The 19055-nt window shown below is 35.7% G+C and overlaps 1 protein-coding gene across 1 annotated transcript in view; it reads left to right on the top strand.

The window, feature by feature from the left end:
• Positions 1-3191: 3191 nt before the first annotated feature.
• The window catches only part of WDR72 (WD repeat domain 72), a 190731-nt gene continuing 174867 nt past the window's right edge, over positions 3192-19055 (top strand). The window contains exons 1-8 of the mRNA XM_032417984.1: positions 3192-3344; positions 7398-7504; positions 13275-13353; positions 14444-14618; positions 15296-15372; positions 16631-16750; positions 17694-17839; positions 18226-18325. Of these exons, the coding sequence (XP_032273875.1) occupies positions 3192-3344; positions 7398-7504; positions 13275-13353; positions 14444-14618; positions 15296-15372; positions 16631-16750; positions 17694-17839; positions 18226-18325 (957 nt within the window). The remainder of the gene's footprint in view (positions 3345-7397; positions 7505-13274; positions 13354-14443; positions 14619-15295; positions 15373-16630; positions 16751-17693; positions 17840-18225; positions 18326-19055) is intronic.

The following is a 19055-nucleotide window of genomic DNA, read 5'->3' as shown; positions in this document are numbered from 1 at the left end:
ATTTTTTTCACTCAACATCTATTTTTTGATCACTCCTTGCCTTTTTTATTCTGTGTAATTTCTTGAGAATTATCTCTAAGTCCATTGATTCTCTCTTCAGTTGAGTCTATTTTGATTTATTCTCTTGACATTTGTTATATTCCAATGATTATATTTTATCCTAGAAGTAGTATTTGTTTCTTTAAAATTCTGCCTGTTTATTTTTCTATAGGTTGTCTTTTTCCCTAAGGTTTCAAGTTTCTTCTTCTGTCTCTTTAATAGTTTTTTTTTAAGATTTTACTTATTTATTTGACAGAGAGGGAGAGAGAGAGAGAGAGAGCACAAGCAGTGGGAGCAGCAGGCAGAGGGAGAGGGAGAAGCAGGCTCCCTGCTGAGCAGAGATCCTGACATGGGGCTCAATTCCATGACCCTGGGATCATGACCTGAGCCAAAGGCAGATGCTTAACTGACTGAGTCACCCAGGTGCCCCTCTTTAATAGTTTATTGCAACTTAACATATTTGTTCTTCTTTCACAATGTTTTATATTGTTCTCTTATTATTAGTTCTGGGGATACTTATTGTTCTGTTTACTAATGGTTTATTATTTTCTTGAATGGTTTGTAATTTCTTATTGCAAACTTATTTGCCACTGGAGTTGTTTCTATGAGAATCATATGCAGCCTTGGTTGTGAAAGTATCTTCCAAAATGCTTTTTAAAAAAAGAAAAAAGCTTTATTAAAGTGTAATAGACATTCAGTATACTTATATATCTACATATATGTATTGAAAGTGTATTATTGTATGTTTTAACATATGTGTTCATTCATGAGACAATCACAGCAGTCAAAATAATAAACATGTCTACCATCCTCAGAAGTTTCTTTATTCTCCTTCGCAATCTCTGTAATCCCTGTTCCTTTCTCCTGTTCACAAGCAACCACTAACCTGCTTCCTGTTGCCCCAAAGTAATTTGAATTTTCTAGAATTTTATACAAATGGAGTCATACTGTATTTATTCTTTTTAGCTACTATTTTCACTCAGCATAATTATTTTCAGTTTCATCGATGTTGTGCAAATTAAGAATTCATTCCTTTTTATAGCTGAATAGTATCCCATTGTGTGGCTATACCACAATTTGTTTAACCGTTCACCTCATATGATGGACATTTGAGTTGTTTCCAGTTTTTAGCTTTTATAAATAAAACCCTACATGTAGAACTCTCTGTATAAATATTTGCTTTCTTTTCTCTTGGGTGAGACCTAGGGGTGGCTTGACTGGGTAATGTACTGAGCACATGTTTCACTTTATAAAAAAACTGCAAAACTATTTTTCATTATGTATTTCCAATAGCAGCGTATGAGTTCTAGTTGTTTTACATTCTTAACACTTGGCATGATTTTTTAATTTAAAAATTCGAGATATCCTCATAAGTGTGTAGTGTTTTTGAGAGGCCTCCCACTGGTATCATTGACCTGAGAACAATTATTTACATATATTTCTGCATGTGGGGATTCTGGCATCATATATATATAACAATATTTTTTATTCCAAACCTGTTTTGTGGTTTAGATTTGGTATATTTTTCTTGGGAGATTGGGAAATAAGCTTCCTTATCTTTCTGAGTAGTGTTGGAGTTTTTCTAGATTCCATTTCATTGAGTAAGGAAGGCTTTTTGTCCTTAAGTGGAGATTAACACTTAAACTGACTCAGGTCCTGTTTCAGATTTTTCTTAGATTTGCACTGCTTCGAATTCCCTAGACTTATTTACAAGCATGGCCATGAGTCAACAATTAAAACACACGCACGCACGCACGCGCACGCACAGTATTGTTTCTCTGTGTTTGAGGTAGAAGTCCAAGTTCAGATTACAGTGTTATTGAAACCAGAACTCTTTGGTTAGCTTCGTAATGTGATTAATATGTGTGGTCCTGATAGTCTGAATTGCAAAGCTCCAAATAGTTCCCATAGAAATCTTGGTTTCGTGGTACCTGGGGACCACTTGTGTACTGAGCTAAGAAGCGAACCATCAGGAACTGATACTGAATACCAAACAACTGAACGATAAATAAAATTTTGAAAGCAACCAGCTTATGGGTTAAGCACTGCCTACATCGAATTTGTGCTCATGGTGTAAATGCATACTCATGTTTACATGTGTGTGTGTCTATGTGTAATCAGACATTATAAATAATATATACCATAAAATTTAATAACAGAAGTCCTGTAGGACAGAAGGTTTTCATTTTGTTAACTTTCTCAAGCCAAACGTGGAAAGTAAGCTAAACGTGGGAAGTAAGTTTGGTATCTTCCTCCCTCTCTTATCTTTGACATTTTTAATGAGACTAAATATATACCATTAAGTCATAAGAGGAAACTTACTAATCTACTCTAAACACTTAAAGCATTATTCATCACCAAATTATTTGTATTTCAGACAAGAATGGGGGAAACATTTAACTTAGTGTGTCCCAGACTGTAATGCACATATCGCTAGGTATATTTCAGATCATTTTGGGTGGGACACAGGCAAGCATTTTTTGACAAGTATATATTCGTCTTAACCCTTGTAACTAACAAACGAAAGTAGTAATTTCATGAAAATTCTTGTTGAGGAAGATATCAAATACAAAAACGGGTGAAATAAAAATTATTATTAGAAGTAATATAGGTGGAACATGAATATGATAGATATCAGGAGAGTCAAACGTGTATCTTTGAAGACTAGGAAACACTGTTTTTATAGAAAAGATTTACTTCTTAACCACAAAGTTCAGATATTTGTTACTTAGGCGAAGTGATGACATTTTTGGGGAGAGAGAGTATGCAAAGCTGATTTCAAATTATAGTGTGTAGTCAGCTCTAATCTTCTTGAGAGGCCTCGCTGGACTTTGAAGCAAGTCAGGATCACCCATAGTCAAAGCCATGTGTAGAGTGGGTAGACTATTTCTACTCTTGTCTTTGTCAGCATCCATAATCACAAACTGGGCTAAAAGTCATTGTTGTTGGATGGATTAACACTGGGCATGGTAATTTCAATGTCTCCTGACTGCCTTCTCCTCTAATTGACTGGGAAGCACTCTTTTCCCCATCTCTGGGAGAATACATCCCAGAGTTTAGATCATGGTAAATCCATTTGTGACATGATCAGTCCCCCAAATGTATGAATGATGACTGTGTCCACTTTCTTCTTTGTTCAGGATCCTCTCAGCATGAGGTCCTCCTTGCAGGCAGTAGCACTCTGGGGGAAGAAGGCCCCTCCACACAGCATCACTGCCATCATGATCACTGATGACCAGCAAACCATTGTGACTGGAAGTCAAGAAGGTCAACTCTGTCTCTGGAATCTCTCACCTGAACTAAAGGTTAGTGAAAATGATTCATATCGAAACAGATGACACTCACAAAATAAGCACAACTTGCTTCTACCTGCCATGGTGGTGCGAGTTTTGCATGATTGTTAAAAAGGTGCTCACTGAAGCAGTAAACTGGTTTTACTTCTGAATTTGGAGAAAATAATGGATCAAGATCATATTTGAAAACTAGATTATGAGTATTGCTAATCTTAGCTACCAACTAAGTGTTACCGTCCTTTAAGCTATGCTAAGTTTTACCATTTTACATCCTGAATTATATGTTTAAGTAACTGAACTACAGACATGTAAATATAATTCTAAAAATCATGGCTCATTAATCTAAACAAAGGGCACCCTTGAAAACCGCTATTAACTAAATGAATAATATCTTAATTATCTGGGTGTTTCTGTCAGTTTGGCCTTCTTGTTATTCTTGTGGTCTCTGCTTGCATGTGATTTTTAAAGATCACATCACAAAGCTCTAAATCCAATTTACTATTGTCGTCTTCCTATCTCAGAACCTGACCTCACCTAGGATTTGGCCCATTGATTAGCAATTAATTGTCCCTGTCCCAAGTCATAAACATTTAACATATTGGAATAGATATTTGCTTAGTGCTAGCAGCCTCTGGACCCAATTTGAACATTTAAACTAATGATGTACTTAAAGTATACTGCTCTCATTAAGAAGCCTTTTAAAGATCAAAGACTATTTTTAGCCTTTAAAGTTTGTCACTTTAAAACCTAAATTAACAATTAATTGTAATTCTATTTTATAGTGTAATTAATTAACACCTCCCATCACAGAAGAATTACACTACAGGACTGCCAACAACTGCATAGGAGACCAGCTCAGCTCAATGTTTATGAACATTCCTGAAAGAAGGAACTGGTATTATTGCAACAGCTGAGTTTTGAAAAGTGGCCTTCACATTTATTATCTCTTAGAGTTTAAACTCACACTTCTAAATGGCTTAAATGGACTTGCTACGCTTTTTAATGTTTCAAGTATAGTGTTTTCCGGCTGGAGTAGTTGTCTTATAATATGTAGGTTGCATAAGCGTAAGAAATTTGGAAGCCTCATATCTGTATCTTTTTACATTCCTTTTTATGTTCCTGTATATATTCAGCATTTGTTCAACATGCATTTATTGACTACATATTATAAGTTAGGTAGTACGCTAGGTACCTGGGTTCAAACACAGATGAGAAGACTTGGTCCTGGCTGTCCAAGGGGCTGCAGTGTAGTAGAAGAAGGACATAGGCTGACCCATGCACTGGTGGGATGATACAAGGTACTCGGAGTACCTGAAGTGCTGAGGGATTTAGATTTAAAAAAAAAAAAATTAACTAGCAAGAGCTAATGCCGCATGCTAATTAAAAGCAGTGATAATATTAGGGATTTTGAGATTATTTATGCAAGGAGATGACATAATCCTATATTAGTATATTTGTGATTGGGACTATCATTTGGTATTAATGTGAAGGGCTTACAGAAGGGAGGGAGAGAAGTGATAAGGGGCAGTGACTATGGTAGGAGCCTTTTCATTAATTTAGTCAAGAAAGTTTTTGAGTAGGAACCAAATCAGGGACAGAGGGATGAAAAGGAGATGAAAATGGAAAGATATTGAGAAGAAAGAATGCGTGGAACTGAGCAACTGATTGGAGTGTGGGTCGAGGGGGCAGGAATAGTCAAGGATACCTTACTGACTTAGGGTTTGGGTGTGGGTGGGACTGGTGATGTGATGATATCATGGATTTGTAGAAGGAATAGAGGTGATTAGAGAATAAGAATAGGAAGGGAAAGGAGGTGATTTAAGTTCTGGAGATCTTGGAGTATCCAAGTATTTTTTAGGAGATTGGGACCACATCTCAGTTTTTCCCTGTCCATGGATGGTGGGATTGCAGGCTATAGGGGAGTAGAGAATAAGTTTCTCATCACATGCTCCTGTTATGCATGCTGCTTCCAGGCTCAGGGTCTGACTCCCAAAGACCTCTTAGTGAGGTCTGCCAGTGAGGAGCTTCTCCAAGTTTCATGCTAGGAACTACTTCACTTGTCCTTCCTGGTATTGATTGCTGGTATTTATAACACTTTTAAACATAGAGAAAGCTGAGCTGAACATTCTCCCAGATATATTCCCTTAGTATTGCTATGTTCTATTTTTCTTCCTATTTAATACTCAAAAGGAAACACAATAATGACAAAATGAAGAATAGCAAGAATAGCAATATTGTGTACAGAAAAAGAATGGAGAGCTTGGTCAAGTTCTAACTGATATTTACCAACTTTCATATGGAGCAAATGACATATTCTTTGATCCTTGATTTCTTCATCTGTGAAATAGGCATTAAACCCTGTTCATAGTTGCACCAGTGCCTGGGTATGGTGGATGCTCATCAAATTTTGTGTTCCCATTTGCGCTATTGGAAGTTCCTGGCAGAGTGGGGGTCTGGGATGGGCAGTAAGTCATGGAGGTAGAGCCAACGAACAGAAGTAAAGGTCTCCTGGATTTCATCATGACAATGAGTAGATGTGTTTGGATTTTTTTTGTTGTTTTATTCCAACAGTTCCAGAATATGATAAAAGGAAGAGATTATAATGAATTGTCACAGTTTATTTAACTACATGTGGGGATTTAGTAGTAGAATGAGGACTCCATATTCAAAGCAATGAAGTACCATTATGGTATTTTGTCCATAGCAGATTTTCTCCGGGAGAAGAAATCTCCTTGATTTGCTCTAATTCCTTGCTTAATTTGGCCTGTAATATATGGAAAGGTGTTAAGTTCATAGGGGTATGTATTCCAAAATGTAATGATGGGAAAAGATAGTGTGTTGTTTTCTGAGATGGAACAACCATCTGGATTTCCCAGGAAAAAGGTAGAATAAGGTAAATGGTTGTAACATACCACAAAACTTCTTTGTAGCACTGGAAATTTGGTCTAATAACAGATCTTTAGGGAAGCATTTCTGATTGTGATAGAAATAAGATGAAGGCAGAGAATGATTGTGTTTTGAAGTAATTTGTCCTCATTGGTATGATCACCTATGGATATGTTTGCATGTTCAGAAAAAGCATAATGAATATTAATTCATTGGAAATAGATTTTTATTACCCTCAAGGTCAGTTTCATTACCTACAAATTTTCTAGTCATTCAAATTAAAGTTTTAGTCCCTATTGACAAACTCTTCTTCATTTGAGGGGATCCTGCATGTCTTTTGTTTTGTAGTTTGATTTTCATAATCTTGTTTTATAAAATAAGGAGCAATAGACATCTTTCATACATGAGATAATGGAAGAATTAGCCCTTGGTGCTGTATTTTTAAATTCATGTACAGGAGAAAGACATTGGCATTTTCAATAACAACTTAGTTAAAACTTTATTTTTAATGCAGAAAAATTAATTTTTATTATTTCTGGAGCAAGAAATGAAATGAGGTTACGATAAGGATATAATGGTTACAAAAAAGGTAATATTTTCCTTGTATTATTTTGTAAACTCATTTCTGAATTCTGAAATTTGCTCATTAATATGCTACTATCAACTGAGGCACATTTTGTGCATAATAAACATAAACACTGACTTATTTGTATTCAAAACCTAGATGTTGTAAAACAGGTCTGGTGATTATTTAGGTTTCATGATAGATACAAAACCAAAGCCAAAAACAAAGAACTGTGTACAAGACATCTCCTGTATCTAGATGTTTATTAGATTTTTTTAAATTTATTTGAGAGAGAGAGCAAGCATGAATTGTGGGGAGAGGCAGAGGGAGAAAGACTCCCCGCCGAGCAGGGAGCCTGATGCCAGGACCCCAAGATCATGACCTGAGCTGAAGGCAGACGCTTAACCAACTGAGCCACCCAGGTGCCCTGTATCTAGATGTTTATTATTCTGTGGATTTTGATATGGCATAGATCAGTTTTCCTGAAACCTATGTAGAGCAAAAACATAATATAACAGGATTTTCTAATCAGAATTATGAATACTTATATAATGTGATGTTTATATTTCTTCAAAAGTTTATAGCTGTTTAAAACCTTACCCTCATCATTTCAGATTTCAGCTAAAGAACTTCTGTTTGGTCATTCGGCTTCAGTAACATGTTTGGCAAGAGCAAGGGATTTCTCGAAACAACCTTACGTCGTCAGTGCTGCTGAAAATGGGTAGGTAAGATGTGCGCAACTTTGTGACCATCTCTGTTGCCTCTCCCTTTTTAAAATCAATGATGGGGTACAGAATTCTGGGGCTGAAGGAAACCTTAGTGATTATCATGTTCCTTTTACATAGAGGAAAATTTAGATCTTGAATGATAATTTGTGTGATGATCCCAAGGAATGTGATCAGTACTGTGTCTCCCAATTTAACTCTTTTTTTTTTTTCTTGCTGGATTAAGGCCAAAATAAACACTCTTAACTTGTCTATCAGGCCTTGTGGCAGCCTCACTATATAAAGGCAAATGCCACCTGTTGTGGAATTGAAAACGGAAACGTATGGGTGCTTGTCTTTTTTCATGTAGTAACTCACTTTGAGCTCTTAAGCAAACCTATCCAAGCCTTCATCGTTTTGTAAAACAACTCAATAGTTATAATCTTCATGTTATACACTTGTCTGAAATCATTATAGGAGAAGCAGAGGAGAGGGCTCAATGGTAAGTGGGATGGGGGGAGAGGGAAGGGAAGGGAACATAGACTGTGATTTGGGTGCAGTTTCATGGAGGCAAGGTTTATACCAATGAAATAGGACTAAGCTGTAAGAAAAAGCCTCGCCGATGTAAGAACTACTAGGAGCTGGACTCTGCTGATGAGTTATTTGCCAAAGTAGATTCGGGAATGCGGAATCGATTCAGCATGCATTTGTGAATCAGGGATTGGATTACTGGCTGAAACAAGAGAACTCCCTCCTTTTTTTGTTTTTAACTTGAGGAGAAAGTACATGGCCCTGAACTCTGAGAACCAAAAGAATAATGAGTGTCCAACTTGGAGAAACTGAATAGTTTAACAAAATGCTAGTGAAACGGATATCAAAGAGGTACCTATTCTCATAGTTTACAGCAAAGCCACCATTGTTAAACTTAGAGAGATTGAATTTTGGATGAGGCTAGAGTGAAATGCCCTAGTACATTCTTTTCTTAACAATTGCTAGTAGCTTTCATATGCTAGGGTTGCCGCAAAGCCTGCTACACAAGCTGAGATAAATGAGTGTTGCCAGTCTAGAGAATTTGGGAGATGGTGATTTTTTTTTTTCCTGAGACTACTTGGAGAGTTGAGAAAAATTAATTGCTAAATGAGAAATAGCTCTGGAAAGTACCTGAGTTCCAACCTGAGGTTTTTGCCCACAGTAGTCTAGCTCCAAAAAAGAAACTAAGGTTAATGGACATATTCTTGATGATAGATGAATTCAGCTGTACGACCCTGCAAATATAATTATTAAAGAGCCAAGGAGTCTGGTTTGATCTTCCTTTCCCAAGATGATTTGAATTTTCTGGAATTCTGTTTCTTCAAGATGCAAAACTTGGCCTGCATCTATAAGATATTCTTTAGGCAGTATCTACATTTCAGCTGCTGCATACTTAACAAATCCTAGTTTAATCTACTGGAAGTTATTACACTTACTAGACTTGGTCCATTATGCCCCAACAACAATGATTTTTTTAGCTTTGAGAAGACTCAGGAAGTGACCGTAGACTTAGCGTTTCTGCTTCCAAAATGTTCAGATGGTACCCCAAATTGTTGTGATTCAGTTTTTCATTTTTTTCCCAAAGTATAAGTTCATCAGTAGGCATAAGATTCAGGAATCCCAGTGAGTTCCAGGATGACTGAAAGGAAATACTACCTGGAGACCTGATGTTGAAGCAACAGAATGCCAAAGAAAAAAAGATCCTGAAGGTGGTTAGTGGGAAAAAGCAGATTATTTATAATGGAATGTAATTAAGCTGACTTCTCAGCAGTAAAATGAAAACTGGACAGCAGTGAAATATTTTCAAAAAGTTGAGAGAAAATATCTGCCAACTTAGAATTGCATGTCTAACAAAAATATCTTCCTAAAAATGAGGTCAAAATAATAACGTTTAATACAAATACTGAGAATGCTCACTGCCAACAGATCCTCTATAAGCAGCATAATTCTAAATTATATTCTTCAGTAAGAAAAGCCATGATTCAGAAGGAAGAGCTGAGATGGAAGAAGGAATATTGAACAAAACCAGCAAATTTTTAGAAAGTGTAAATAAATACAGACTATTACACAACAGTGTTTATGTATCTCCCATGCCCTGCCCCATACATATTCACACAATCCTAGTCAACAATTGCATAGGGTTGGGTAGTGACCAGATCCCACATGCTGTGGTGTTCTAGAGGTGGGTAAAGCTGTTGATTAACATTAGAATTTAAGCTAGATGTACATGTTGATATTTCCAGGGTAGCTGCTAAAAGAACAGAGAGGAGAAATAAAAATAAAAGAAATAGAATACAGAACTTCCAACTTGGAAAAGAAAAAATAATAATGTTATTTAATCCAAAGGAGACAAAAATAAATGGGGCAAATGGAAAGCACAAGATAAGGTAGTTGAGCTAAATCTGACTAAAACCATAATCTCAGTTATGTAGAGGGACTGAGCCCTCTAGTTAAATCACAAAGATTGTCATATAACTTAAAAGACAAAAACAGCGTAAGGACATAGAAAGGTTAAAAGTAAACGGATGGAAAAAGATTTATCAGATGAATACTGACCAAAATAATGTTGATATAGCTGTATAAATATTTTATATTAATAAATACACATAGTTAAAATCTTAAGGCAAAAAAGACTTGGCATTGATAAAGAGGGTTATTACTTATTAATAAAATTTTCAATCAGCAGCAGGAGATGAGACCAGAAAGTTAGGCAGGCGCCCAGTCTTAGAGTCTTCTAGAACCATGTTCCTCCAACCTGAGCTTGCATCAGGACCACCCGAAGAGCTTGTGTAAATACAGATTTCTGGACCCCACTCCCAGAGGTATGGGTTCAGTAGGTCCGGGCTGAGGTTCAAGAACTTGCATTTCTAACACACTCCTGGACAGTGCTGAGGCTGCTTGTTCAGAGAACATATCTGGTGTAGTGAGTATCCTATAATGGGGGCAGTGAGAGAAAGTGTGATGTCAAGAATGACTTGGGAAACTCATTGGTGAGGATACCAGTTAATTATGAGGATAGGAAACTAAGGAGGATGGATGTTACACTTCATTGTGAATATGAGGAGTGTGGAGTCTCCCACGTCATCCACATAAAGAGATATCTAATAGCTAGTTGCATGTGGAAATCTAGAGCTCAGTGAACAGCTCTGGGCTTCCAACGTCACATACATAGTACCTGAAGTGATGGGAGTAGATAATTCACCTGGAGAGAGTGTGAAATGTGAGAATGTAAGAAAGCCTAAGACAAAAATCTAAGGAAAACCAGCATTTAAAACAGCATAAGAATGGAACCTGAGAAGGCCAGTGAAATCCCAAAAGTGTAATGGAAGACAAGAGAAAAGAGAATTTGAAGAATATAAGGGACTTGGAATTCAAGGTGGCAAACCATGTTTATCTCCTCTCCCTCTAGATGTTGAATTAAAATAGAAATCATAGCAGTTTTATAAGCACACAAATATAAGAATAGGAATGGGGCCAAGAGAAAATAGTGTATTTCTGAAAGTAGAAAAGTGGACAGAAGAATGGCGACTGATCTATTTATCTACTGGATGAATTTTTTATTGAGGTGCTGAGGTGGGGATGTAGAATTCAATAAGGAAAAAAATGCCTTTTCTCCAGGAATTTAGTGGGAATTTAGCAGTTTCGTAACTTTATATGTTGTAGATATTTTCCTCTGTGTTCTTTTCAATGAAATTAAAAAATCAAGAATTTAAAAATTTTGGAAATTGTTAAACTTTTTTTATGTGATTAAAGGTGATCTCAGTAGAAACGTTGGGAATGGTATTTCAAAAGGAAAAGAAGAATGTACATTTTAATAGTCAATTTTCCTGTGTTCTTATTAAGTATGTAACTTGTACAGTTCCAGCTAAAATGTCAATGCTACTTTTGGTACACAACACATTTGCTTTCTTTCCTTAAAAAGAATTGATAGGCAAAGAGTCAGTTTTTGCTTTGTGGTATTTTTGTATTACTTTTTTTTTTTTTTTTTTTTTTTTACTTTAAGATAGAAAATAAGATGATAAGAAAACAAATAGGGAAAGCATTAGAATCCAGGAGAATTTAGAAACATTAGCATCACCGAGAGAGCTTTTACTGATGCCCAGGCTCCAACCTTGGAAAATGTGATTTAATTAGCATGGCTTGATGTCTGGGTCGGACATCAGTATTTTTAAAAAGTTTGCTGATGATTCTCATGTATAGCCAGTTTAGAACCACTGGTTTAGAGATAGACTTATCTAGAAACAGACTAACTGACCAAGAGCTTGGCAAAACCTATATGCCAGGACTCCAACACAGAGCCGTGGAATTAGAATCTCTATGGACAATTTTAGAAATATGTGCAGGTGATGCACAGCTAGAGTTGAGAACTATGCTAATAAACTCCAGTTCCTTATGAAGCTAAAATTTTATATTAATAGCAAGTTAAGGTTCTATTTCTTTTTACCTTTGACACTTTTTTTTACCTTTGAGATATATTATCTCAACTTCTCTTTCCCAGTTTTATTTTTCACACACACACACACTTTTCCCTTGTTTTATTGAGTTGCATGAGTTTTCATATTACCTCAAATCCTTTTTGGAATAAAGTTGGATATAAACAGAAAAAAATTATGAATATTTTGTTTCTATATCCAGAACAGGGTTTCTCAACCTCAGTACTAATTACATTTTGGAGAACCTTAGAATTCTTTGTTGTGGGGCCATCCTGTTCATCCTAGGATATTTAGCAGCATTCCTGGCCTTCCCCCACTAGATGCCAGTAGTGTGTTCCTAGTTGTGACTATCAAAAATATCTCTCATCATTGTCGAATGTTCTTTGGGGGGCAAAATCGCCCCAGGTTGAGAACCACTGATTTAAAGATTGATGTCCAGTGTTTGGCCAGAAAAACAAAAAAGCCTAGCAAAACACCAAATGCATCTAGCATTTACTATTATTAATTCATATCTTTTGCTTCTTAATAGCAGCTTCTCCCTTAAAGCCAATAAAGCTTTCATTTATTCTTTCATGGAAAGTTTTGCTTATGTGTTGAAAGTGTCAAAACTGAAGGATATTACCAAACAACTGTGAAACAGCCGTTCTGGTTTTTGTGAACGGAAATCATGTAGATTTAAATTGCCCTACGCTGGGTGATATACTTTGTCACTGTATTTCATAATTTTATGTACATCCTTGTAATATACAGGAAAGCAAGTCAGAGTTTTCTAAACAATGAGAATTCTCTAAATATGTAGTGGCAAGTGTGATTTCAACATTTCAGAATAAGCAAAGAAGTAAACCTTATCAATGATAGACCAAATGTAGCCTCTTGGTGGCACTGTTTATTTTTATAAAAATGATACCTCAGCTCCAGAAGATGCAGCCCTCGATGCATTATGCTTTTCAGAATATGTAGTTTAAGTTCAGTGAAATAAACCATTTTCAAGGGGATGCAATTTCCATGAAAAGACTGTTGTACTATCACTCTAACAGACTGTGATAGCTGGATCCACACAATTTGTTTTAGGTCAGGTTGGCGCTAAAGTAAGGTTTGTAGGAGGGCGGCAGGGTGTAATTACCCAAACAAAAAGACACAGATACAGTATGTCATCCCTTCTAATGACCACAACATTTTCTTGCTCAGTAATCTGTAACAAAAAGCCACATAAACGATCAGGTTGCATTTAAGTGCAGCACTAAAGAAAAACTTGGTGACACAAAAATTATTTCAGCCAATTGAGTAGAAATGACAGAGAATAATGCAAAGTTATCTCTGCTAGGGAGATGTGTGTTTGGAATGTCACCAACGGACAGTGCGTGGAGAAGGCCACTCTTCCTTACAGGCACACTGCAATCTGTGTAAGTACCTTCCCTTCCTTCAGAACATTTCCGGATTCTGGAACTCCTTTAGAGCATTTGCGAAGCACACATTTAAAGAAATGTCTTTGGAGGATATTTTTTCCTTTGATTTTTATTTTGTCCCTGGAGTAGAATAGTGTCAGTTATCATCTGTTATTTTGGCATTTTTCTTTCCTAAAAGTTACTATTCAAGCATTTTTTTTCTGATTCTTTCTTTATTTCGTTATCTAACAGACAAATTCGAAAGACAATTTTTAACTTTTTCTTCGTTACACTCACAACACACACACAGACACACACATTAATGACATGCTATTTTATAAAACAAAAAAGTTTTTTGTCTTCAATTTTAACCTTTTTTGGGTGGATAGGTTCTTAATTTCTGAATTTCTTATTCATGAAAAGATAACAAAGTATCGCTGTACCTTTATAATCATCTCCCAGTATTTAAAACGGATTTTGGCTTTTGGTAGATGGACTCCAGTCATACAGGTGAGGCAGTTGCATTATACCAATGGTGCTCACAGTGTTTTTTATATTTTACTCATTGCTTTTGGCATTGATGACTTGCACTGCAATACTCACAAAGTCGTTTCTGGGACCAAAACTTGCACAGTGAGAGAATTTGTCAAGGGTACAATATATTACTCAATCTTTGATAAAAGCTGTTCTCAAAACTTATTTGGCACAAGAATTCTCACACACTCTTCAAACACTTTTATTTCTTTAACGTATAATAATGTTGCTAGAAGAAGGAACCTAATTTTTTTGTTGTTGTTTAATTCTACATAGCATTCTAGAAATAAAACAATTGTGAGCTTTCCATAACTTGGAATAAGATTCTTTCTTCCTAAAAGATCCCCCTTCCTCCAGAAAAATGGTGAATTACAAATGAGACTAAAGTCCCAAATCAATGCTTCAAAAATATGGAATAATTGAGCTAAAAGAAACTTTACTTGCTATTCAGTAGCAGGTAAATACTTTAATTGAATAGATGCTAAAACTAAAATCCAGAGAGTCTTCACCATAGCCCAAATTATGTTAATTGTTAATGATAATTAACTCTTTGCTTTGAATTCCATTTTCATAGTATTACCACTGCTCATTCCGGATGACAGGGGAAGGTTGGCTTTTGTGTTGTGGAGAATATCAAGATGTTCTTATCATTGATGCCAGAAGTTTGGCTGTTATTCACACTTTCATATCGTCTCAGTCTCCTGATTGGGTCAACTGCATGTGCATTGTTCACTCCATGAGAATTCAAGGTAATAGTTGGGTGTTATATAACACTAAGAGAGTGCATATAAAAATACCACTTTTGAATGATTTGTTAAACTAATGGGCAAGAGTTCAGAATACTCCTTTATGTTTACCTGTTGGTGGGGACAGTTCTCTAAGCCAGATCAAGAAAACTGAGAACACTCATACCAGTGGTTCAAGTCATTAGAAAGTCAGCAAGAGGTCAAGATGAAATGAAAAGAGGAGACTGTTTCCATGACTCAGTTCATTGGTACATTTCAAGAGTGACAAGCATGCATTTGTTGTGGATTAGCAAGACTCTTGGAACTTTTGCCTTGCTGTATCTTCTGGATGTAGTAGAGAATTCCGATTCATGTAATGAGAGAATTCAGATTCTGTAATGGCTCCTTACTTGTTTCTGAAATAAGAAGGTTTGTAATACTGACAACATAATGATTTTCAACGTAGTTCTGCTCTTAGTGGTGCTCTTCTATTACATGGGGGTCACTTTGAAATTTTAAAACAAATTTAAAACGTGATCTAAAATGTTTATTTTTTATAAAAAAACAAAAAAACAAAAAACCAAGGCTGAATAATTTCCACCTACATAATCCTGTGTAATCCTTAAATGACTATGCTGTGATCTTTACAGCAACCAGTTATAACAGGGTCAGCTTATACGTGGCCTTTATTGTTTTTACAGAAGATTCTCTCTTGGTGGTATCAGTAGCGGGTGAGCTCAAAGTATGGGATCTCTCTTCATCTATCAACAGCATTCAGGTTGGCTTGTGAAACTTTTTATTCTCTAATTTCAAGCATATTTATTGAAATTTTTTTAATTATAAAGGTGTTACCCATTCGTTGTTAAGAGTTCAAATAATGTTGAGGTGCCTGGGTGGCTCAGTCGGTTAAGCATCTGCTTTCAGCTCAGGGTCATGATATCAGGTATTGGGATCTAGCCCCACATAGGGCTCTGCACTCAGCAAGGAGTCTGCTTCTCTTTCTCCCTCTCCCCTCACCTCGTGCTCATGTGCATGTGCTCTCTCTCTCTCCCTCTCTTTCATATAAATAAATAAAATCTTTAAAAAAAAAAGGAGTTCAAATAATGTAGAAATGAATAACTCTGTCTCCATGTACTTCCCCCCATCACTCTTCCAAGGGGTAGACATTGGTAGCAATTCGATTGTATCCTTCCAACCTGTTGTCAGGGAATATACAAATATTTTTATTTATACACACACACACACACACACACACACACACACTGGTTACATTTTAAAAGAAAGAAAGAAATAGGTCATAGAGGAATATCTTTCCGAGCCTTACAGCAGAAAGAAAGACGCCTTTCTTCTGAGTATATGTGAGTGGTAGCAGGGAGATGACTATGAACGGCTGGGGGGTCACATGCACTGAGAGTCCAGTATATTTACCTGCTCCCTGCATCAACTTGGCTACAAGTTGAGGTGATGGATGAGAGAACAGTCATAGTATTTATGCTGATGATAAAATTGTTTCAGCTGCCCTATGGTCTGAACTCTCCTTTGGAATTTCTTGGTTGGGGAAGCCTAGGGATTGTGTTAGCATAATGAGCCCAAGAAACACACACCAGCATTATCAGAAACTTATTGCTAATATAGTATTCTAGGTGTCCTATGTTGGCCACTCTTTTTTTTTTTCACAGCATTTTATTCATTTTTCTATTTTAGCAATTAAGGTACTGCAGGTTTTTTCCTTAATATTTTACTTTTTTTGTTTTATCTTTCTGCCATGTCTGAAAATTAGAAACTTACTCATATCTTTACATTCTCAGCATCCAGCACAGTCCCCAGAATGTTTGTTGGATGATTATATAAGGAATCCTGCTTATGATTTCCTTTGCAAAATAACTTCTTATTTCAGAAAACTCAAAAGAAAACTGGGGTAGTTTTTTATAAAAATGGTGTGATCTACTTCAGGTGTACGATGGGGCAAGTCTTCTTATACAGTCATGTATAAATTACCTAGAACTAGTACTAAAATAGTCCCATTACTTTTGAAGGAAAAGCAAGATGTCTATGAAAAGGAATCCAAATTTCTCGACTCCCTGAACTGCCGGACAATACGATTTTGCACATATACGGAGAGACTTTTACTGGTGGTATTTTCTAAATGTTGGAAGGTATTAATACCAGTGATATACAAATGTAATTTTTTCTTGCTCAATGCAATAATTATAAGAATATGATTTAAATATGATCCAAACTCTATATTATTATCAGAGCATGGAATGATTTGTCTTTTATAACCCACTTTTATCAATTTTCCTCTCCCTGCACTCAGCTGTTTTGCTTCTCAGGAGATTATATATCTAAAATATATCCTAATTTTATTAATAACAAACTATTATTATAGTGAGCATTTATCTCTAGATTATTTTTAAAATTTAATGCCTGCACTTTAGAACTAAAAAGAAAACTAATACTTTTCACCTACGTACACTGATTTTATTTTTAGACCTTTTTTTCTTCTTCTGCTTAGTCACTACATTCATTTTTAAGAATATACATTCCTTTCTTGTGAATATATTCACTGATATCTCCAATAAGAAAGAAAAACTAAGTTATTATATCATCTGATGGCATCCCTTTTTTCTTTAGTGTTCCATATATCTGGCCTAGTTAATAAAACGATATTGTCTTAACTTACATGTTGATAATATATTTTTGAACAAAAATATAAAGTATGTGGTCTAACAAAAGATTTCAGCTGTATACACTTTTTTGTATAATAAATTTTAAAAATTTAAAGTTGGACTACCATATGGAAGAAATGAAATTATATGAAAATTTTGGGATTTTTGGTCTCTGTGCTTAATGGGCACATTCTGGAATGGTACAAAGCTTATTCACTGAAACGTACCTTAATGTAAATGTGAAAAAATAAGTACCAGTAAAATATCACTTTGGTACATGAGTACAGTGTGTCCTGTTATTAATATTTAATATATTGTTGCATTAACACTGCCATCTAAATGGTCTTGATAAGCATAGTTTGTCTTTCATCTCATTGGCAGATTAGATTAGAAGCTTTTGTTAATGTGTGTCATTAATTTTGTATTTTAGGTTTATGATTATTGTGATTTTTCCCTTCTGCGGACTGAAGTTAGTAGAAGTGGGCAGTTTTTTGCTGGTGGAGAGGTGCTTGCTGCTCACAGAATCATCATCTGGACAGAAGATGGTCACAGTTATATCTATCAGCTGCTGAACAGGTGGGCTCAGATGGGAGCGGCATACAAAACATTCAGGTAGAAAATGAACTTTGGGAGGTTTATTATGGAAAAGTCCCTGCATGCCGCCCATGATCAAAAACCAGAACAAAACAACTTTGGCACTAGAAGATTTACTCTGGGCTTGGTAGGCTTCAGCCTTTGTATAAAACAGCAGGGGATGAAGGAATGAGATTAACCATGTATAACTTGTACAGCTGGTGCTGGGTTTTCAAAAAGTCACTTGTAATTATTAACCCAACAATTTCTAACTAGAGTTTAGAAACTTGAATGGTACCATCCGGCTTTTGAATGTGGGAGGAGGAAAAAAAAAAACGAATAAAGAACCCCAAAGTTCTAAACTCTGCTTTTTATTTTTCGCCATGCAGTGGGCTTTCCAAAAGCCTATACCCTGCTGATGGAAGAGTGCTTAAAGAGACCATTTATCCTCATTTACTGTGCTCTACTTCTGTGCAGGAAAATAAGGTAATGCAAGGAGAGAGTGACTGCCTCAGAACTGTTTCACTCCGCATCTTAGTTCAGTGTCGCTTTGTCTGTAGCAGAGTCAGACTTGAAACAGTTGAATTGAAGAACCACAGCAAGTTATCAACGAGAAAATCAAATCTAACTGTTAATGGGTGCTGAAGAGAAAACGTTGCCTTTGAAAAATGCATTTTTTAAAGTCTGATTAAACAATATATATTTATTATAGAAAAATTACCAAAGTTAAACACCCACACACATAACACATTTTTCACTGACCCTTTGGATAAATGGTTTGATGCAAAGATATTATCACTTTGATGTATCTAATCCAATTTTTATGCTTTATCAAATGGTTTATATCCTGCTTTTTTTTACTCAATATTATCATTTTTTGCATATATTTAGCTCTTTTTCTGAATTAATTTTCTTGCTAAAACAAAAACAAATATATTGTGATTCCTGGCAGAGTTGAGGATATAATTGTGTGTTTTTACTTGACTGAATTATATCTTTAACACTCTATGAAGCCTGAACATTTAAAGTTATTTTATTTTGGTAGCGCTAACCAAAGTGAGGTTTTGTTGTTGTTGTTGTTGTTGTTGTTGTTGTTGTTGTTGTTAACCTATGGACTTGGTCATCAGTTAATTATCCAAAGAAGTATTTCATGGAGAATGGAGGAGTTTTGGATTACTGATGTGTCAACCAAGGAAGCATGTTATTTTTTACAGAGTGA

Source organism: Phoca vitulina, unplaced genomic scaffold (genome assembly GCF_004348235.1).
Source record: "Phoca vitulina isolate PV1807 unplaced genomic scaffold, GSC_HSeal_1.0 scaffold20, whole genome shotgun sequence".
NCBI lineage: Eukaryota > Metazoa > Chordata > Mammalia > Carnivora > Phocidae > Phoca > Phoca vitulina.
The sequence above is the reverse complement of the archived record's forward strand: the minus strand, read 5'-3'. Positions and strand labels throughout refer to the sequence as shown.